Here is a 16,566-nt window from a genome sequence, read left to right on the forward strand (position 1 = left end):
TTAGATGGAAAAGCAATCTCATTTTCCTGCTCTGATTCATAGGTCCCTAATGCCAGGTTCCATGGTAATTCTTGTTTTCAGCAGTTGCTGTGCAGTTGTGTTTTGACTGGGACCTGATAGGAACATGAGTGAGAGGAGCTGATAGTGCAGCAATGGCACTTTTGATTTGGCTGTTTGCAAACACTTCCCCCAGAGTTGTTGTAGGCCTTTTCTAACGTGAACATATCAGAGGTGATTGTCCTTTGCTTGTTTTTTATTCTGCTTCTCTGCATTTAACTGTGCTTTATATGGCACCAGTTTTGTTTGTGCTCCATCGTTACAGTGATTATTACTGTAGGGCATAAAGTATCCAACTCAGATCCCAGCCAGGTTGTGTAGGAGCTACAGAAATGTGCAGTAAAGAGAGTCTCTGTCACAAAGTGTTAGTGGTGTCTGGAGAGATGAGGCAGAGAAGAACAGGCACGATCCAACAACGTGCTCCCATTGCACAGAAGCTCAGCTGTGCAGTCTGGGACAGAGCAGTCCCTCAGACAGGGAGGGACACACTTGTGCACGAGGTTGCAGGACCAGGAAAGATGAGCTCTCATCCCCCTCCTAGGGATTAGTGCCTTTAAAATAAACTGGCCTTGCACGTGACAGAGAAAGTTCAAACATCCAGTAGTCAAAGGTTGCTTTCTGACCCTGATGGGGTCAGAAATTTGTGTAGTGTTTGAGAAGCACATTCAGAGTCAATGTAAAAGTCCTCATTGTTCCAAATCTCACTGAACTGATAGGGTTTGCATTGCACCTAGAAGTCTCTTCTCCCAGCAGTTTGGGGGCAGGTGGGAGGGTTGTTGTCCTTAGCTGGGGGATTCTCCTCTGTTTAAAAGGATTTCTGGATCTGGCACTGGGTGATGTGGTTTAGTGGTGTGGGTTCACAGTGGTAGTGCTGGGTTGATGATTGGACTGATGATCTTAAAGGTCTCTTCCAACCTTTATGATTCTATGAAAGTACTGAAAAAAGTAGGAAAAAAATCACAGTTTCCCATCCAGAAGTGGGTAAGATGGAGCTGTCTCCATCTCAGACTCAAAATCTCTCCTCACTGCCACTCGAGGTTCTTCTCAATCTGGGAAGCTGGACAGCCCAGAGAAGGTGAAAATGTTGTGATGGATTTTCATCCTTTGGCTGGAGAAAGTGTTAAGAGTCCTTTGCTTGTTCAGAGCTCACCTTTGAGCTCTGGTGCACAGAGGTCCCCGTTCCCAGCAGCGCTGCTGCCTCCCTGACTTTGCTGTCTCCTGTTTCCCACAGCTCCTCTACGACAGCCCCAAAGCCCGGCAGGAGGTGGAGTATCACTGGCGAGCGTCGGGGTGTCCTCACATCGTCCATGTCCTGGATGTTTATGAGAACATACACCATGGGAAGAGATGCCTCCTCATTGTCATGGAATGGTAGGGACCAGCAGCAGCCCCCACCAGGCATTGCTCATGCAGGGGTGGAGGGAGTGGGGGAATGTTTTGGCTTAGTGGGAGTTGGGGGATTTCTTCCAGCATGAGTGTGGCTTGTGGAGCAAATCCTTCCTCATCTTCATGGAACTGGGAAGGAGATGTGTGTGTGCTCCAGCCATCCTGTGGGATGGAAGAATGAGGAGCCTTAACCAGAAAGTAAATTTTCCTTGTACTCCATGACAGTTGTCCTCATTAAAGCATTGACATTAATTCAATCTTGAAAGACGTGTCTCTATAAATACAGTGCACTTTGGTTGTGATTGACTTCCAACTTCAGCTGTAAATCCAATGATCCAACTTGATCCTTCTTGCTCCTGTTTTGACTGTAGCTTTTCCTATTCTCTCCTTGATCTGTAATACCACAGTTATTGTCTTGTTCACTGAGGACAAGTTAACACTCCTTTTAGCCATCTTTGTTTCTTTTTTTTTCTCATCTCCAGCCCTTACATAAAATAAGATTATTGTTGGCCTCCCAGTGCCAGTGTGTGTGACTTCCCAGCTCTGTTTGCCCTGTTCCCTCTGACAGGATCCATTAAACTGAAAGCATCAAAACTCCCCGATCTTGCTTTGTTTTCTCCTTGTTCCATCCCAGAAAGGCTTTCTGCATTGATTCAATGAGTGTGATGTTCAGGAAGCACTGGCAGAGGAGGCAGCCTGTAATCTTTGTTATCTGTTCCTGTGGTTCTGGTGATTATATGGATGCACAGTCAGGTGTTCATTTTGTGGTTTCTGCTCACGTAAGGTGCGGTTTCTTTTGTGTTCTTTGTTTCAGCATGGAGGGAGGAGAGCTGTTCAGCAGGATCCAGGAGAGAGGAGATCAGGCTTTCACTGAGAGAGGTGAAACATCACAAGTTTAAAATGAAAGTCTGTGAAAGATTGCTTCTTCTTTTCTCTGTCCCCTTGCTTCAAGTGTCCTTATGGGAGTTTTTCTTTGATTTGATTTTTGTTGGTGGTGGTGGTGGTTGTTGTTATTATTCTCTATCCAACTCTTTATTAAACTGTTATTTTTAAAAATTCCTGATAATCAGGAATTACGAGAATTGGCCAAACTTGGGAAGGTTTAGAGGAAAATTCTTCCTACAAATCTGCTCAGCTTCTTCATTTCTGAGCCACCACAGCCTCTGTTACTCCGATCCCTGGTCTCCTGCCAGACCACCTCTGACATGATGAGCGCAGCTCCTGCTGGGATTTCTCTCTGGCTCTCCCTCGAGCAGCATCCCTGTGCACAGCTATGCTCTTAGGCCATGAGGATAATGAGCAAATCACACTCGAAACACCTCTTATTCAAGGGTTTTAAAGTACTACTTGAAAGGAAGTGTTATTAACCACGCTGTAAACAAACCTGCTTGGCTGTGGGAGGGACTGTGTGCAAGTTGAGAGACCTGCCGGGAGCAGGGACAGCTTGTAATGGAGTCTCACCATTTTTATTGTCTTTGCTATTTATCATTGGCAGAGTGCCCCAGGTGTGCTTGGCTGTGGCTCTCCTTGCCACCTCACAACAGTCCAGAGCTTGTTTCTGCTCAGGAGTGAAAACGTTGGTGTTTGTAACGTGGCAGTGGTGTCTGCTGTAGAGGCTACTCTGCTTTCTGATCCTGTGTTTCCTAGCCTGGGATGAATCCTTTAAGTCCCAGGAGAGATGTATGTAAGGAAAATGAGCATTTTTAGGAACTTTATTTGTTCCTGTCTAAAATACAAAATTCCAGGGGGAGAACTGGTTTCATGAACATTAGTGACTGCACTCTACTAAAAACATTATTTTTCTGCATTATATAGCATTATGTAACATTGTAAATACTTTTTCAGCAGTCACTTGGGAGTATTAAACAAAAAACCACCTTCATTCTTCTCTGAGATAAATGAGCCCTGTTCCACTGGATTCCCCAGGTCTGCTGCCTGTTTATGTAGCCACAGCTTCCCATTAGGAGCCAGTTTTTTTGGCCTGGGCAGGAAGGAGGAGATTGTCCAAGGTTTTCCCCAGAGAATATGAGTGTTTCTGCCTTCTGATTGTCCTTGCCTGTGATTGTGTAGTTTCAATGTCAGGCCATGTGGAAAAGGATTCCAAGTTACACTACCAGAATTCCTACCTCCCCTCTCAGCCCTGCAGCCCTGGGTTCTGCCCATGAAGAAACCAGAGGATCAGGTTCGAGCTTCTATTGTCTCCCTGTCAGTGGAGATGTGATATAATGCTCACATGGGAATGTCATTCTTCCTTGCTCTGAAACCTCTCCCTATGTAACTGAACCCTTCCAGACCCCCAGAGCACTGCTGTTGCCAGGCAGCTCACCTCCACCAGAATTTCCCACTGGGGTTATGTTAAAATTTAGCAATGTACTATTTCAAAGGTGGCAGTTTGGGCTTTGTAGAATAGAACTGTTGATTTTGTCTCTCCTGAGGAAAAACTTCTAACGACAGTGAGGAATGAAGATGTGACCTATCCTAAAATTACTGTATTGTTACATGGCTCTATTTTTAGAAAATCTGTTAGATCCTCCTCCTCCCCGTGAACTAGAAGCTGAAAGGACATGTCCTGCACAGTCGGGGATATGTCCTGGTTGGGGCTCCTTTCTCAACAGCTGTTGCTTGTGTGTACCTGCTCTGCTCTTGCTGCTTTTTTTGGTGAGCAAATTAAAGCACAAATTAAAGCTCATGAAAAGAAGTCTCAGCCTCAGTTGGTTGCAGTGCAGCTCAGGAGGAGGCTGAGCAGCCGGGGAACCGAGGCGGGGGGTGCTTGTCTGCAGAACCAAAACACAGCTGTTGGGGCTAATTTTAGGGTTTCCAGTCTTGATGCCTGCCCTGTATTCCAGCAAGCTGTTTGTAAGCCGTGAGCATTCCCAAGCATGTCCCCGAGTCAACGTGGGAATGGTAATGTGACCTTTCTCGAAAATTGTATTTATAGAGGCCTCCGAAATCATGAGGGACATCGGAACAGCCATCCAGTACCTGCACTCCATGAACATCGCCCACAGGGACGTCAAGGTGAGCCTGAGGGGTGTGGGCAGAGAAGGAAATGGGCTGTTTGGTTTAAACAGACCTGGGAGTGCAGTCAGATGGCCAGAGTGTTCCTGTTCCTCTGCCAGTGTGAGAAGGGATTTGTTCACTTTTTGCAAGTAGTCCAAGGTTGGAATATTCATGTGTGCTAATGCCTTCCAGTTGAATAGGGAATGCAGAAGGATCTCATGATAGTCAGATGGTTAGTTAAAGAGGTACTACCCATTTGCCATCCAGTTAATTAGCAGGAAAATAACACTGCTTGAGGTGAACTTATGCTACATGCCTCTCTGTCTTTGCCAGTTATTAGTCCTTTTCAGCATTGTACTTGCATAAAAAAAACCTAAAAAGACAAACCAACCACAAAAAAACCCACAAACCAAACAAAAAACCCAACAATACCAAATACCAAAACCCCCCTTCAAAGACAGGAGAAACTGCCTATATGGGAGGAATAATACAGATTATGCATCTAACCCACTTTAACAGTGTATGTCAATATTTGGGAAAACAGAAAGATCTCTGTTACTGCCACCTGGGACACTTCAATTCGCTGAAGTCTGAACCCAGATCTCAGTGCAGAGGTTTGACAGTGTTTGTAGTACTGTGCTTTATTTTCATTCTGTACAGTGCACAGCATAAGCAAAGCCAAGCTTGTTGCACCCATTGGGATGGGATGGGGAGCAGGTCACATAAAGATAGACTGAGGCATCAGATTGATTCCACAGTTCTGAGTCTGTGAATTTGCTGCAGATGTTCCTGTGTGTTTGGCTGGAGGGAGAACTGCCACTGCATATGTCACCAAGGGGCAGGTTTGAGGGTTCTTCAGGTAGGAGGCAGAGAATGGCTTAGCTCAGAGAGTAAAAATCTCTTACTTTTGCAGAGCCACGTGCCATTGTCTGTCAGCAGCACAGGAACTGAAGCACTTAGCCCCAAACACTCCATCCACACACTCCATGAACTAACCTAGAAATGGGTCAAATTGCTTAGTAGATCCTAAATTTTGTTTTCTTTAAAGCCTTTCCTCCTTCTGTATGTCCCTAAACAGTAGCATGAGCAAGGACATAGCTTCCTTATGACTGAAAAACTGGAAAACAAGTTCAAGTAATTGCAGATTATTTGGAGATGTCCTCTTGTCCCCATTCTTGTGCACAAGAGTTTGTATTTCCCTCTGTGCCACTTCTGCCTGTATGGAATGTGAAGCAAGAGTGGAATGAACTCAGGTTCCAGGAGACAGAGGCCAAGGGGAGCAGGATGTATCTGTATCAGTAAATTCTGAAGGAACAGTGTCACTTGCTGATGGACAGTTTGTCTGGGGGGACTTGTCTTGTCCTCCACCTCAGCTGTGTGAGAGCAGAGTGCAGTGAGAGCAGCTGCTGCTGTCAGGCAGATTGATCCCAGTAAGCACAGGGAACTGGGAGAGGTTCAGGAAGCCAGATTTGATGCCCACTGGACAAGATGAGAGAGAGTCCTGTGGTTTGCTTGGAGGGAACTTCCCATGTGCTTTGGAGGGGCTGTGATGGGAGTAAAAAGACCCAAATGTTGATGGTCACCCAGGCAAGCAGGAAGGGTTTGACCTGTCAGCTCCTCAGATTCACCTCTTCACTGTCTGGTTTATCCTTTCCCTCGGTGGCCCTTCAGCCTGAAAACTTGCTTTACACGTCTAAGGACAAGGACCCTGTGCTCAAACTCACAGACTTCGGCTTTGCCAAAGAAACCTCCGTGGTCAATGCTCTGCAGACCCCCTGTTACACTCCTTACTACGTGGGTGAGTTCTCCAGGGGCATTGCTTGTGTTGCAGTCTGTCATCCATCCCTGTACAGTGGGGCTGGGCTGTAGGAACGGCTGGGAAATCTACTGTGGGTGTAACACAAAGTGCCAACCTGCAGGATCAACGGGGATCCACCCCAAAGCCAGTCTGGTTCCAGTGCAGTTCAGGGTTCCTTGGTTGTGGAGGAAACAGCCTTAACAGGAGATGCAAATGAGGATCAAGGAGAGAGAGAAAATATTTCTTCTGATTACACTTGAAGTAATCTTGATGTTGCCTCTGAAAGCCATAATTTGAACAGAGCTTCATGATTGTTTGGGTGTTTCCTTGCAAAATTTCCCTTGGCTTAAGTAATGCAATAAAAGAGCACAGGGAGAGTATTACCTGAGCTGTAAAACTTCTTTAAGCTGGAAAATGCACTAATTAGTAATAAAAGACCTACGTGACTTAATCACAGCTGAATTTTCCCTGCATTTTGTCCAAGGACAGAGCTCTGTGTAATGAGTGTCACAGCAGACTGTCCTTTATGCACTCATTTTAGAGTCCTGAGTTAATAGTCATTCATCAAATGGTATGACTGAGGCAGTCCATGCTTGAAATTTCTTTGGTGGAAAAAGGACTTAATTTTTTTTGAAAAATTACTTCTCTGATGAAACTTCTTACAGTGTTTTTGTATTGAAAGGTACTGTTATTCACTGGTACCAGATAATTGCATTAGCACTGTTTTTTTTCTGATGCTTTCTATATTTTTGTAAGCTGGGTTTAGTGATAAAATGTTAGGGAATTTACACATATATGATTTTTGTGCCTTTACATTTGTATATAAATATGCTGACATTTCCCTTCTCAACACCTTTTTATAAACCAGCGTGATTGCTCATCCGGTTAGTGAATAATTTTCCTTACAAAATCAAGCTCCCTGCCAGTTTACCTGCCTCAGGAGGAAAAAAAATCCCCTCTAAATGTATCTCTGTCTAATTTTATTATTTAATGAAAAAATACCATGCTCTGGGGGCCAGAGAGAAATGCAGTGCCCTGTAGCTGCTGCAGCTGAACACACCACCGAGGTGCCGCTCAGAGTTTTATCACAGCTCGAGCAGGGCCTTCCCCTCTGGTTTCTGCAGCACATGCTCCTGCCTCTGGACACACTGCAGTGTCCCCCTGCACACCCTGAGCTGCAGCTCCTTCTGCTTTTGGGGAATCTTGGTGCTCTCTTGAGCAGAGAGACCCCCAGGTGAGGTGTGGGACGTTCTGCCACCACTGCTGCTCCTTTCTAAAGCTACTTTAGATGCTTCTAGGAGGTTGCCAGTAGAAAATACCACCCAGTTCCTGCAGGGAGTTGCATTTTTTAAAGCCTCCTGTATTAATTGTTGGAGTGTGCTGTGAGTTACAGGGTGATGGAGATGAAATACCTGTACTCTGTTGATTTCTGGTTTTAATCTTCTCCAGCCCCAGAAGTCCTCGGTCCTGAGAAGTATGACAAGTCATGTGACATGTGGTCATTGGGTGTCATCACATATATCCTGTAAGTATTTGGGAAGAGGCTTAAAGAACAGAAAGAGGAAACATCTTAAATCTGCACTTACAAGTAATTGGTCGCGAGGCTCATGCAAAGCTGCATGAGCTCGAAGGGGACTTTTTCGGGGATGAAAGGACTTTCCTAGTTATAGAAATTCTCTTGTCCACTCTTACAGCCTGTGTGGGTTCCCTCCATTCTACTCAAACACTGGTCAAGCCATTTCTCCAGGGATGAAGAGAAGGATTCGGATGGGGCAGTATGGGTTTCCCAATCCAGAGTGGGCTGAAGTATCAGAGGAAGGTAACAACGCTCACTGTGCTGCTGGGTGGTGGAGTGCTTACAGAGAGACTGTTTCTGAAAACCTGTCTTAGCTTTTGTTCCCCTTTCTTTTGGAATTCAAATCAATTTTTTGAAAGGTGATACAGAGAACGACTGGGAACTCAGATAGCAGCCAGCAACCTCGGTGCTACAGAAAGTAAATGACTGCTGAAAGCTTTCTTTCAAAGTCCAGCTCCTGCTAGTGAATGCTGAGACTAAACCCTCTGGAAACAGAATCCTTAATCCTGAGAAAGGAGACAGCCAGGACAGCTGGAATGCAAGCTGAGTTGGAAGAAAGGCAAAGTGTCTTAAGAACTCTTTCAGTCTCTGCCCTCCTTGGTGATCCAGCCAGCAAGGATGGCAAGTTTTCATGGTAGCTTTTTGGGAAGTGGGAATTTGCCAGCCACCACTTAAATCAAGGTCAACAATTTATTTTGTATAAGTCATTGATCAAAAGCTGCTGCTGTCCTGAAAGTGGATGGTTCTGATTGCCTCTTATCCTGACAGTCTCATAAGCTGGAAGTCTCACCTGCCCATCATATTAAAGGGAAAGGTCAGCAACCTCTGGGCTCATCTGTTTTTCTTACAAGCCCTTTATATTGCTGTGATCCTGTTCTTGTCTGCTGTTTAGCAATAACAAATTATGGTTGGATAATGCCGTGATCTGTGGCATTTTCACCCCTCATTGGATGTCCTGGCTGCCTGTGCAGCTCAGCCTGCTGAACATTGTTAAGGGAGATGTTTTACTTGTGAGTTTCTGGCTTAATATTTTCTCTGCTTTGGGTCTTGTTTATATTCCAGCAGTTATTTACATGCTAGAGGAGCTTGGTGAGAGAACATGCACTTGGAAAATGTGTAAGGTTTCTGTCTGCTTGCCTGGCTGAAGATAGGGGCCCTCTACCCTTGATCCTGTTAAGACCATCTAGTTTGTGTGTGTTCTTTTAGGCTGATGGGGCACCTTCAGCAGTCTGCTGCTTTTTCCCTCTTTGTACTGTTCTTGTCCTTTGCAGCAAACTAAACTTGTACCTCTGGCAGCTTCTTATAAGCATTTAGTCATCTTGCATTTGATGTGTCCAAAAGAGAACTCTTATTTAGAAGTTCTTCTAGGTTGCTCAGGGAAGTTTTGTGTAAGTCCTTGTAAATAATGCCCTTTGGATGCAGCTTTTCTGGTCTGTCCACCCACATTAATGAAACTCTTGTCTAGACTCTCATCAGCTCATATCTCAGTTTCTCAGAACTCCTGCTTTGGCAGATCCCGCATTCACAGAGTTTGGGCAATCCATTTCTTAGACTTTTTTGTCCTTTTAGTGGCCTCTGAGTTGTCAAAGTTTATTGTCCCTTTTTTTCCACAGCCTGTGCTAGTTGTTGTCTTCTATCATTTCTCAAAACATCAGCTTATGCATTCATTCAGCTCACGGAGCCAAGCTTGTTGCCATCTTTCAGACAAGGCTTTCTGTTCCTGTGTTTCTCTTTTCCTCAAGTCCCTGCTCTGCAAACAGTTGGTGTGGTGCTGTGGAGAGCGTAGCTGGAATCCCCAGGCCTTTTCTTTCCCTCTTACCTCTTGTTTTGGATGTTCCCCTGTTCTGCCTCTTTAAACAGTAACCTACCACTGTGTACGTGGCTGCTTAACAGGGTGGCAGCAAGAGGTAGGTGTTTTGAGTCCTGCAGAATCATGTTCCTTCAGTCAGCAGGTCTTTGTGTGTGTTTGGGAGCACAGTCCCAGGCTTCAGCAATCTGTGTTGGTCCTGTTTTTCAGCCAAGCAGCTGATTCGCCATTTGCTGAAGACTGACCCCACCGAGAGGATGACAGTGTCCCAGTTCATGAATCACCCTTGGATTAATGTGAGTCTCATTTCTCCTTTTACACCATGAATTAATTCTTACATGCAGAACCCTGCATGTAGCTCCACAGAGCACAGCAAGAGGACTGTTATTACTGTTGATACCTTAATTAACCTCTTGTGCCCTCCACAGAGGGTCATCTGCCAGTAAAACCACAATTCTTCTTGGTGTTCCCAGAGGACACACAAGGAGAGACACCCACAGCAGTGTCCTTGGAAGCAACAGCCCAATATGTCTCTCTGTTCTGTGAGCAGGCAGTCACTGTTGACTCTGCAGCATATGCATGTGTTACTCCCTATAAAAACACAAAAATAAACTCTATGTGCTTACTTCATCAGTGCAGGATTTAAACAGAGCTATTATTAGTGGTCTCAGGCACCATTGTGCATAGCTTTGTTGGGGTGAGCACAGTGCTGTGCTTAGTGGGAATTCTCATCCTTGGCAGAGTTAGGGAATGCCTGAGGGAGGAGCAAGGGGCTCAGGTTATTGCCCTGTGAGAGGCTGCCAGGTAGGGTGGCACACAGAGCTATTAATGGTCCCAGCTCAGATTTCATTCTATGACTTGGCTGAATTCACTTTTCCCAAAAAAGTAGTTTTTGGGGAAAAAGAAATACAGTATTGATTATTTCAAATAAGAGACAAGAATCCCAGGAGCTACAAGGCTGAGTTTCATGACATCATCTCTGCTCTGTAGGTGTCCCTCAAAATAGTAGATTATACTTCTCACATTTGTGCCTAAAAAGACACCAGTCTTGTTCTTGCTGCCCAAAAATCATCAGCCAGGAACAGAATCACTTGTACTGTAGAATGCCCTTTTTTCTCTGACTGGGCTGGTCCTCAGAGGCCGGGGCAGAGGCAGAGCTGTGGCTCATAGTGCCCCTTCCTGGAATGGCTGCTGCAGGATCTGAGAGCCCTTGGAATCATGTGACAAGTACCTGTATGACATCCTGATGAAGTAGAGAGATGTCATCACTTCAGAGATAATGAAAGCTGAAAAACTGAGGCTGCAAAGACTCTGGAGAACTAGAACAGGCCCTAGACAATTCTCTAAGTCTTTTTTAACCAAATAAAAATGTAATCACTGGTCAGAATTCATACCTCCAGCTTTAAGTGTTTGAAGGCCCAAGAAGGAGGTGTTTCAGAAATCAACAGGCAAGCAATCTCATGCCTAATAGCTGAGGAAGCTGCCACCTACAGTGACACACAGGTGACCTGGAATATGCATAGAGCCAGTTAATCAGGAGGAGATTAGAGACAAGGTCTGTGGAGTGCTGCACCAGAGCCCTGCTCAAACACTGTTCTCTGAAAAGTGCTGCAAGTTGGCTTTTTTTCTGCTGAACATCTTGTTCCCATGAGGCAGAGGGAGGGAGAGAGAAAGACCAATATAGTGAATGTCTCTGTTCTCCCTTTTCCTAGATCCCAAAGTGGGAACATGTATGGGGAGGTGCCTTGCACAAACAGCAGAGGAGGATGCTTTGTGTCTACTTTTTTCATTCCCCCTCTTTTTTTTTAATTAGATGGATGGCAGAAATATTGTGAACTAGGCAAAAATTGTCAGTTTAGGTGGAGCACAGAATCCTCCAGTTACTTGTGGATAAGATTTTTTTAACAAGCAGCAGCTCACAGCAGACAGGAGAGCACCTTCAGCAGGGACTGGGACATCACTAAAGCCAGGCTGCTTGTTTTCCATTTCTCCTGTCCCAGCTGTACTTGATAAAACCATACCCTGGCCAGACAGGTCCTTTTCCAGAGGATGCAGGAGTCAGGATTTCTGCCTCATTCTGGAACTGCAGCAGTGCTTCCAGTGTAAGGCTTGTTTTACAGGGATCTCCTCTTACTGACATGCAGCTCTGTCTGGTGTAGGATGCCACAGCAGTAGACAGCAAGTTTGGGTAGAAAGCATAAAAAGATGGAAGATCCAGATGAAATTATAGTTTGGGTTATGGACTGTTAAATGCTACGATTCTCTCTGAGTTTAACTAAGGAACTGTGCTTTGTGCTTTAGCAACTGTGCCCTGTTCTAATGTAAAGTACCTCCTGATTCCATAGCAGCTGAGCACTGAGCTCAGCTTTATGTGCAGCAGCACCTGAGGTGAGGCACTGCCCTCTGAGCTATGCCTGACCCTGGGGAATAGCATCATTTCCTCTTTGGGGCACACCAAATGATCTGATAAAGTGGTTATCTCACTTCATGGATGTGGACAAGGAAATGTCTTCTACAGCAAATCCTAGGAGATAAAAGGTCAAATTAACCACTTTAAGACAGTGGTTAATGAATACTGAAATGACAGTTAAAATGTAAAACGTACATGGACATTTGTCCAGCACCAGGTCATGGGTTGGACTGGAAGGGAGCAGAGGGAAAGAAACTCAGCACTGAGTTCTCTCTCCTTTTGTTCTTTAAAGAGACTGTTGGTTAGGGGCTGTAGTCCTTTCCTACCACACACAGGAGTTCCCTTGTGGAGTGATTGGAAGGAGGAATAACGAGGAGGACATGAGATCAAGTTCTGGGCCCTTCATACACATAGCAGAGCAAGCAGTCACTTCCCAAATGTTACTCCTCAGAACTTCTCTTGGTGTTTTTCCCTTTTCTCAGAGATCAATGTCGGTGCCACCAACTCCTCTTCACACTGCACGGGTCCTGCAAGAGGATAAAGACCACTGGGATGAAGTTAAAGTGAGTCCATCCTAGTTCAGTTTTCTTTAAGTTAAGCCTGATAAGAGATTACATGAGCTGCCTTTTGTGCATATGTGCATTTCCCTGGAGACTGAGACTATTTTGAATACAATCGTGTCAAACAAGGGAAGCATAAACATTCTTGGTTAGAACAGTAGTGTATATGAAAACTGTTTAAATAAAAAAAAAGGATGCTATTTGAGCTTCATCTGGCAGCCTTGCAGCTGCACCAGATATCAACAGAGATGGTGTTTATGATCAAAGGCATTAATGGTGCTGCCTGCAGAGCCCCTGCGTGTAACCACGGAGGAGAGGGACAGTGCTGGGGGAGTTTGAAGTTCATTGCAGTGAAGTGAAGAATATGATGAAAATATAGGGGGGCAGGATGGGAGGGCTGAGCTGCATTCTGCTTTTCTGCTCTGTTCCTGTATTGTAAAACAACATTAAATAACCTTAGCCTTGTCTTGTTATGACATCTGGGGGGTGGAGAAGAGGGAATAAAAATACTATCTGTCTTTTCCTTAATCTAACCAGGTGCCTCACCTACTATTTGTACTGATGACAATTGAATGCTTCCTGCAAACTGAAGCTGTAGGGCAGACTAAAAGTCTTAACTCTTTCCTGCTGGCCTTGATCAGGTTGGCATGCTTTTACAATTAATTCTGAATTTTCTGCACTTAACAGTGCTTTGACAATTGCAACATTCCTGGAGTGTGTTTTATTGATTACTGATTTTATTTAAATCACTAATGTGTAGTTTCAGCTGTTGAGCTGTGCAATGGCAAAATTTCTTAGGACCTAGGCAACGTTTGCCTCCTGAGTCAGAGATCAAGCAGATACTTTCACTGAGCCACCTTCTTTTCCATGTTTCTGAGAACTTCATGTGCTTGTGCATTGTGTAGGTCCCAGAGGTGTTCCCTTGAGCTCCTGACATTCCCATAATATTCACAGGAGTGAAGAGATCACTACCTGCCCCTGTTTTTGTTCACAACCTTATTAAAAATTTGAGAATGTTCCTGCACTCAGGCATTAATTCAGACTAAGGAGGTGTGTGAATTTGAAGCACAGACTTTTAAACTCAACATCTCCATGTGGGCTCTTTGTTCCAGCGCTGCTGTCCCAGTTTGGTAGTGGAGCTGGAGAGCCCTGTCCTGAGTGTGGTATGAGAAGCCGGTGAAGGCCCAGAGCCAGCCAGTAGGGAATGCTGGGCATAAGGACATGGTGGAATTTAGGCCAGGGGAGTGTGGTTCTGTGTGCTCACGTGTGACATGCTGTGTGAATAGTCCCTCCTGAGTGAGCCCATGAGCAGAATGAAGTCTTTAGTCACCGTGCAGTGCAGCAGAAAGGGCTCAGCTCTCTGTGGCTGTGGTGTGATGGAGGGTTCCTTCTGTACACTCATGTCCTGGAGGTAAGTGTGGGGTGGCCGTGCCCTCACTGCCTCTGGGGTTCAATGACTTGCTTCCTTGGTTTCAGGAGGAGATGACCAGTGCTTTGGCTACCATGAGGGTGGACTATGATCAGGTGAAAATCAAAGACTTGAAAACGTCCAACAACCGCCTCCTGAACAAGCGCCGCAAGAAGCAGAAGCAGGCGGGCACCTCCTCTGCAGCCCCAGGGTGCAATAACCAATGAGCACAGAAACCAAGGACCTGTGGGTGGAGGGGAAAAGTTACACAGAGCGATTTAAAATCATATGATCGCCTCAGTCCGTACCACAAAGGCAAGGAGATCGTGAAGAAGCCATCCTGCAAAGAGGGAGCAGAGTGAAAGTTTGCTTTTTTATTACTTGAATCAGACTAATGTATATGACGTGATTCTGTTGCATATTGCTAGGGGAGGTACAATAATGCCAGAAACGTTACAGGGTTTGGGTTTGGCTTTAACTACGTGGGATAAGAGGAGAGAACAGGAGGCAGCCTCAGCATACTAATGCACCGAGGCTTTAACAGCCCTCTACGAGAGTAACTTCTGCTGCTGTTTGAAACTTGGGAATAGAAGATGCCAAATGTTCTGCCAGGAGTGTTTTAGTAGTTTAGTAGAATTGGTAGTAGTCCATATTCCCAAACTCACCTCCTGTAGTTACAGCATATCACCTGAACAGTAATCAGTTATTCTTGTTAGAGGAAAAAGCATCCATACGTTTCCATTTTCATAAAGCCTTCATGTAGTCTCACGTGAAGATTTGAGTTTGTCATGGATTTGCATTTGTTAACATGTAAGTTTTCTGAACTGTAACCACTGTGTTGTGTCTTTGCCACTGTCAAACTCCTCTCCTGTAATGTTTTGAATTTAACTGGTACAATATTTGAAGAGTTTTAATAAGGATTTAAACAGCTGAAAGTATCCTGCAGAGAGTATTGCTGTTCCTCTTGGATCCACAACCTCCAGGGCGTGCAGCTGGACATGCAGTTGTGTGCAAGAGACTGCTCTAGAGGGACGACTCCTGAAATTCAGGAAGAAGTGGCAAATGCATGTTCTCTGAATGGACCCTGCCAGCATCCCTTCTGGTAATTATCTCCAGATCCTGTGCCTAAGATTACAGCAAATTTTGGGGTGCTGGGGTTGGTTTTTTCCTGGGGTCAGGAACTTTATTTGCTGTGTTTGTGGTGGTGTTTCAGGATCCAAAGATTTTCACTGCTTAAGGGAGATTACCAATAAGTACATCCACCTGTTGGTTTTTTCGTATTCTAATTAATTTTTTATGGCAACCTGGCCTTGGTTTGCTGGTATGTTTTATTTTGTGATCAAAATATTTCCTCTCATTGTATTTTGGGTTTTGGTTTTGTTTTTTTAAGTTGAGGTGAAGCAAATATTTTTGGAAGTATTATCAGAGTGTAGAATGTAAGTGATGTGCTTCCAGTGATGCAGGCAAAAAGGGCTTTGTGGTAGGCACACAGAGTGCTGGTGTGTTAATAGGCTTGGAAGAACAAGAGACAAAGAGGAAAACAAGGCTCCAGAGTGGATCTGAACTGTCAAATCTGAGTGACACAGCAAAGCTCAGCTCCAGGCTTTGGACTTTGTCTTGGGAGCCCAGTTCAGAGCGTTGGATGGATGAGACCTCCATTCTTCTTTGTGAACTGGTCCGAGGGTTTTGTAACACGATTTATTAAAATCAGTTTCTAACATTCCTTCCTCCTGTCATCCCTGTTTCTGCTGAGGTGTTGCAGAGTTTGCATTGCTTTGTGAGGTACATCTGTGTTGGAGGTGATGGGAAAGGGGAGAAGGAAAGTGTTCTGTGATGTTCACATTCAAAGACGGCCACAACTTTGAGCATTTTATAAGATTACAGGGCTTTGGTTTTAAATATCCATCTCTATAAAGACGTATTTTTAAATTATTTCATGTTTATCTGGGCTTATCTATTATTATAGCATGTCCTGTATGTGTTTTGCCACATGAAATAAGGCATCATAACTCCTATGAATTAGGCAAATATTATTTTCTACCTGCAAATGAATACAGTGAATGAAGAGCTGTGATGTGTCAGGGTGCCACAGCTGGGATTAGAGCCAGGTCCAAGTTCCTGTCCCTTTATCCAAATGTTTTGAGGGAGCTGTGTCCATCATTGCTGCCTTCCCATCTCCGTGCCCCATCTGGGTGTTGGATGCTCCCAGGGCAGCCTGTGTATGATGTGGTGATGCCCTGGCTGCCTTGGGGAGAGTGCCATTAGAACTGCTGGAATTCACCTTTTGCTTCTGCCTTGCCCAGGGTTTGAGCAGGAGCTCTCAGTTTCCAGCTGGTGCCTTTTTGCTTGTCAGTTCAGTCTGGAGCTCAAAGATCTGTTCCTGGGTAGTTTTCCATGGGGAACTGTAAAACACAGCAGGGAATCAGGCCCAGATGTGAGGTTCCAGCCTGTGCAGCAAGTAGAGTGATGAACTGAGGCACTTGGCACAGCACCTGCAGCTCTCTGTCCCCGTGTGGCAGGACATTCCCATCTCATTGAACCGGGACTAACAGTTCTTGCCTTCT

At 45.0% G+C, this 16,566-nt stretch overlaps 1 protein-coding gene across 2 annotated transcripts in view; it reads left to right on the top strand.

The window, feature by feature from the left end:
- The window catches only part of MAPKAPK3 (MAPK activated protein kinase 3), a 121,150-nt gene extending 104,879 nt beyond the window's left edge, over positions 1–16,271 (top strand). For both annotated transcript variants that reach the window (XM_050312976.1, XM_050312975.1), the window contains 9 exons: positions 1,289–1,428; positions 2,258–2,322; positions 4,382–4,461; positions 6,115–6,241; positions 7,691–7,766; positions 7,936–8,060; positions 9,835–9,920; positions 12,517–12,597; positions 14,071–16,271. In XM_050312976.1, coding sequence (XP_050168933.1) covers positions 1,289–1,428; positions 2,258–2,322; positions 4,382–4,461; positions 6,115–6,241; positions 7,691–7,766; positions 7,936–8,060; positions 9,835–9,920; positions 12,517–12,597; positions 14,071–14,229 — 939 coding nt within the window. In that variant the 3' untranslated portion in view covers positions 14,230–16,271. The remainder of the gene's footprint in view (positions 1–1,288; positions 1,429–2,257; positions 2,323–4,381; positions 4,462–6,114; positions 6,242–7,690; positions 7,767–7,935; positions 8,061–9,834; positions 9,921–12,516; positions 12,598–14,070) is intronic.
- Positions 16,272–16,566: the final 295 nt, after the last annotated feature.

The sequence above is a fragment of the Myiozetetes cayanensis genome, unplaced genomic scaffold (assembly GCF_022539395.1).
Source record: "Myiozetetes cayanensis isolate MyiCay16 unplaced genomic scaffold, myiCay2020 scf18, whole genome shotgun sequence".
In the NCBI taxonomy this organism is placed as follows: Eukaryota; Metazoa; Chordata; class Aves; order Passeriformes; family Tyrannidae; genus Myiozetetes; species Myiozetetes cayanensis.